The sequence below is a fragment of the Dromiciops gliroides genome, chromosome 1 (assembly GCF_019393635.1).
Source record: "Dromiciops gliroides isolate mDroGli1 chromosome 1, mDroGli1.pri, whole genome shotgun sequence".
NCBI lineage: Eukaryota > Metazoa > Chordata > Mammalia > Microbiotheria > Microbiotheriidae > Dromiciops > Dromiciops gliroides.
In genome coordinates, this window is record NC_057861.1 from 318,497,157 (window position 1) to 318,501,054 (window position 3,898).

At 43.7% G+C, this 3,898-nt stretch overlaps 1 protein-coding gene across 1 annotated transcript; it reads right to left on the reverse strand.

Moving 5' to 3' along the window:
- Positions 1-3,149: 3,149 nt before the first annotated feature.
- On the reverse strand, positions 3,150-3,647 carry LOC122735276 (40S ribosomal protein S5-like). Its single transcript, XM_043976661.1, has one exon. The coding sequence runs from the start codon at positions 3,645-3,647 to the stop codon at positions 3,150-3,152; it is 498 nt and encodes a 165-aa protein (XP_043832596.1).
- Positions 3,648-3,898: the final 251 nt, after the last annotated feature.

The window sequence follows — 3,898 nt, forward strand, 5'->3', positions numbered from 1 at the left end:
CCTGTTCCTGTCCCTCCTTTCCTACCTCTTTTGCTTGTGACATTCTATATGCCCGAAATACACTTCCTTCATTTCTCCTGCTGAAGTCTTTCCAAATGCTGATCAAATGCCACTTCCTGTTGCAGAACGTGCCCCAGTTCTCTCAGTCATAGATGACTGTTTCTTTCATGGACTTTGGCCCTTAATTTGTACCTCTCTTGTCATGTTCTGATTTGTATTATATTTATTGATGTATTATACCATAGGATGAGTGCTAGACCTAATGTTAGGAAACTTTGGTTTGAATCCCATCTCCGACTCTTATTTCACTTTTTGTGAATGGATAAATTCCTACACCTGTTTCCTTATCTATAAAATGGGGGAGTGTGGCAATACTACTATATATCCCATAGGGATTTTTTGTAAAGTGCTTTGTAAGGCTTAACATACTATCGAAATGTGGTTTGTTATTTTATCTTTACAAAAGTAAGGCATAAAACAGGACAACATTCATTAATGATGTTCAATAATATCACAAAGGATGTCCTGTGATAGGAGGAAGGGAAGGAAACAAGCATTTATATAGCACCAACTGTGTGCCAACCACAGTTGACCCTGTTGGCTTCAGTTTCCTCACCTATAAAATGAGCTGGGAAAGGAAATGGCAAAAACCACTATGGTATCTTTGCCAAGAAAACCCTAAATGGGGTCACAAAGAGTTGGACATAACTGAAAAAAGACTAAACAACAGAAAGAAGGTCTAGGTTTTTATGATGTTCATTCAGTCTTTAGTACCTTATATAATTTGGAAACAGTAAGCATTAGTTTTTTTATTTGTTTGTTTTTGGTTTTGGTGAGGCAATTGGGATTAAGTGGCTTGCCTAGGGTCACACAGCTAGTATCAAGTGTCTGAGGCTTCATTTGAACTCAGGTCCTCCTGAATCCAGGACCAGCGCTCTAGCCACTGTGCGACCTAGCTGCCCCAAGCATTAGTTTAAAAAAAAATTTGTTTTTATAATTATGTAAAACATTACCATATTTGTCATTTTGTACAAGAAAACTTGATTAAAAGAAAAAAATTTAAAAAGTGAAAAATAACATGCTTCAGTCTGTTCCATCAATATCGGTTCTTTCTTTGGAGGTGCATAGTATGTTTCATTAAGCACCTACTATATAGCAGGCACTGTGCTAAATTCTGGGGATACAAAAGAAGGCAAAAGACAGTTCCTGCTCTCAAGATGCTCCCAGTCCAGTGGGAGAGATGATATGCAGACAACTCTGTACAGACAAGATAGTTATAAGAGAAATCGAAGAGAGGGAAGGTATTAGCATTAAGGAGGATCTTGAAAGACTTCTCATGAAAGATGGGATTTTAGCTGAGACTTGAAGGAAGTCAGGGAATCCAGGAGGCAGAGAGGAGGGAGTAGAGAATTCCAGGTATAGGAGACAGCCAGGGAAAATGCCCAGAGGAGGAGAAACAGTGTCTCCTGTGAGAAACAGTCAAGTGACTCATTAACTGACCAAATTCCAAGTTAGATCAGGAAAGGTCAGTGATCTTTGCCCAGAACAGAAAATTACTTTGTCATTTGACTATCTCATAGCTGGTTCCTATCAAACAGGACTTTAGATTCTTCCAGGGTCTCAGCTAATACAGGGTAGAGAAAAAGATATATTAGGCAGATATGTTCATTTTTTTTTGTCCACTAGAGGCTATTTCAAATAATGAAGCAATCTTTCATTTAATACATGGACCACTTATCTAGAGCTGGTCCTGTACATTAGTGAACTAGGTGGGTACCTACACAGTATATGTGAGAGGTCCTCCACACAAATGCCAAAAATATACCCTGCTCTGCTGTGGTACCAATTTTTCTCTTCTTAGCTGACCTAAAGTTCTCCTTATTCAACTAACTTCTTTTATTTAGGTGCAAAAGCAGGGATGTTGTCAGCAGAAGGCCACGTGTCTATCTATAGGTACCATGGAAGTAGGCTCCAAGCTTGATCCCATTAGTTTATTAACCCAGATTGGCTTATCAAATTATCAAACTGTCACCTTAGGAAGCATATAGAGCCTGGTCCAAGAGGTTGGGATAGAAGATAGGAGAGTGGCCATTTGGTTGGGGGTGAGGGAGTTGTGGTGATGTTTCTGATCTGGGAGAAAAATCCTGTGGTAGTACTTTTCAGATAAAATATTGGGCCAAGTAGCTAGGTGGTTATAAGTCAGACACAGGAAGGCTGTCCTTGACAACGATGTATCTGGGTGGAGAAACTGGGCAGTTAGGTGACTCAGTAGATGGAGTGTTGGGCCTGGAGTTAGGAAGGCTCATCTTTCTGAGTTCAAACCTCCTACACTTACTAGCTGTGTGACCCTGGGCAAGTCATTTAACCCTATTGGCCTCAGTCTACTCATCTGTAAAACGAGCTGGAGAAGAAAATGGCAAACCAGTCCAATATCTTTGCCAAGAAAACCCCAGATGGGGTCAGGAAAAGTCAGACATGACTGAAATGACCGAACAGCCACAATGGAGGAACTACTGAATTGACAAATGGAGAGAAAGGAGAGGAAGGGCAGATAAATAAGGAAAACTTTGCTTCCTTTTTTAATCCTTCTTGATCTCTTTACCATATAACACTGCTGATTACTTCATCCTCCCTGGATACTCTTTTCTCTCTGGATTTTCATCACACATCTCTCTCCTGTTTCCCTTTACACATCTAACCTACTCCTTCTCAGTCTCCTTTGCTTGTTTTTTCCGCATGTAATATACATTAACTATGAGTATCCCCTAAGGCTCTCTGACTTGGACTGTTTTTTCTTTTTGCTCTATACCAGTTCACTTGGTGGTCTCCTCAGCTCCCATGAAGTCAATTATCCTCTCTATACAGGTGATTCACACCCATAACCCCTCACCCCCAACATATATATGTATGTGTGTATGTATATGTATGTATATAATATATTGTATTTGTGTGTATATAAATATATAATATATGTGTATTCTTTTTTTTTTTTGACAGGCACAAGGACCCTGCCCCTACAGTGGGGGGCGGGGGCATTTATTGTAGACACAGGCCAGGATCAGCGGCTGGACTTTGCCATTGGCTCCAGCTTGTCCTTCTTCTTGATGTCGTAGGAGTTTGAAGAGCCCTTGGCAGCACTGATGAGCTCATCAGCCAGACATTCGGAGATGGTCACCGGTGCACAGGAGCCAGATGGCCTGGTTGACCCGCTGCAGGGGGGACACGTCCACTGCCTGGCTCCTCACGGTCCCTGCCTGCCAGATCCTGGTGGAATCCTCACGAGGACCGCTGCTTCTGATGGCGTTCACGAGAACCTGCCGTGGGTTCTCTCCCGTGAGCAGATGGACGATCTCCAAGGCGTGCTTGACTATGCGCAAGGTCATGAGCTTATTGCCGTTGTTGCGCGCGTGCATCATCATGGAGTTGGTGAGGCGCTCCACGATGGGGCACTGGGCCTTGTGGAAGCGCTTGGCGGCATAGCAGCAGCCCGCGCTGTGGGTCAGGTACTTGGCGTACTTCTCCTTGACGGCGATGTAGTCCTGCAGGGAGATGTCATTGATCTGAACGTCGTCCGTGCTCCACTTGCCAAAGAGCTTGATATCCGGGGTTTCTGCCACGGCCGGTGCCGCTGGCTCCCACTCGGTCATGTCGGTTTGGTCCTCGCTCCGTCCTCGCTCGGCCCTCGGGGCCGGGGAAAGGGACGCACACAGAGTCACGGCTGCGTTCCCTCCACGGGCCTCGCTCAGACGCCGAAACAGGAAAGAGCCATGTGTGTATTCTTAATGTATGTATGGATTAAAAAAACCCCAAACAACAAAAAAACCTAATGTATGTATGTAGGCAGCTAAGTGGCTTAATGGATAGAGTGCTGAGCCTGGAGTCAGGAAGACCTAAATTC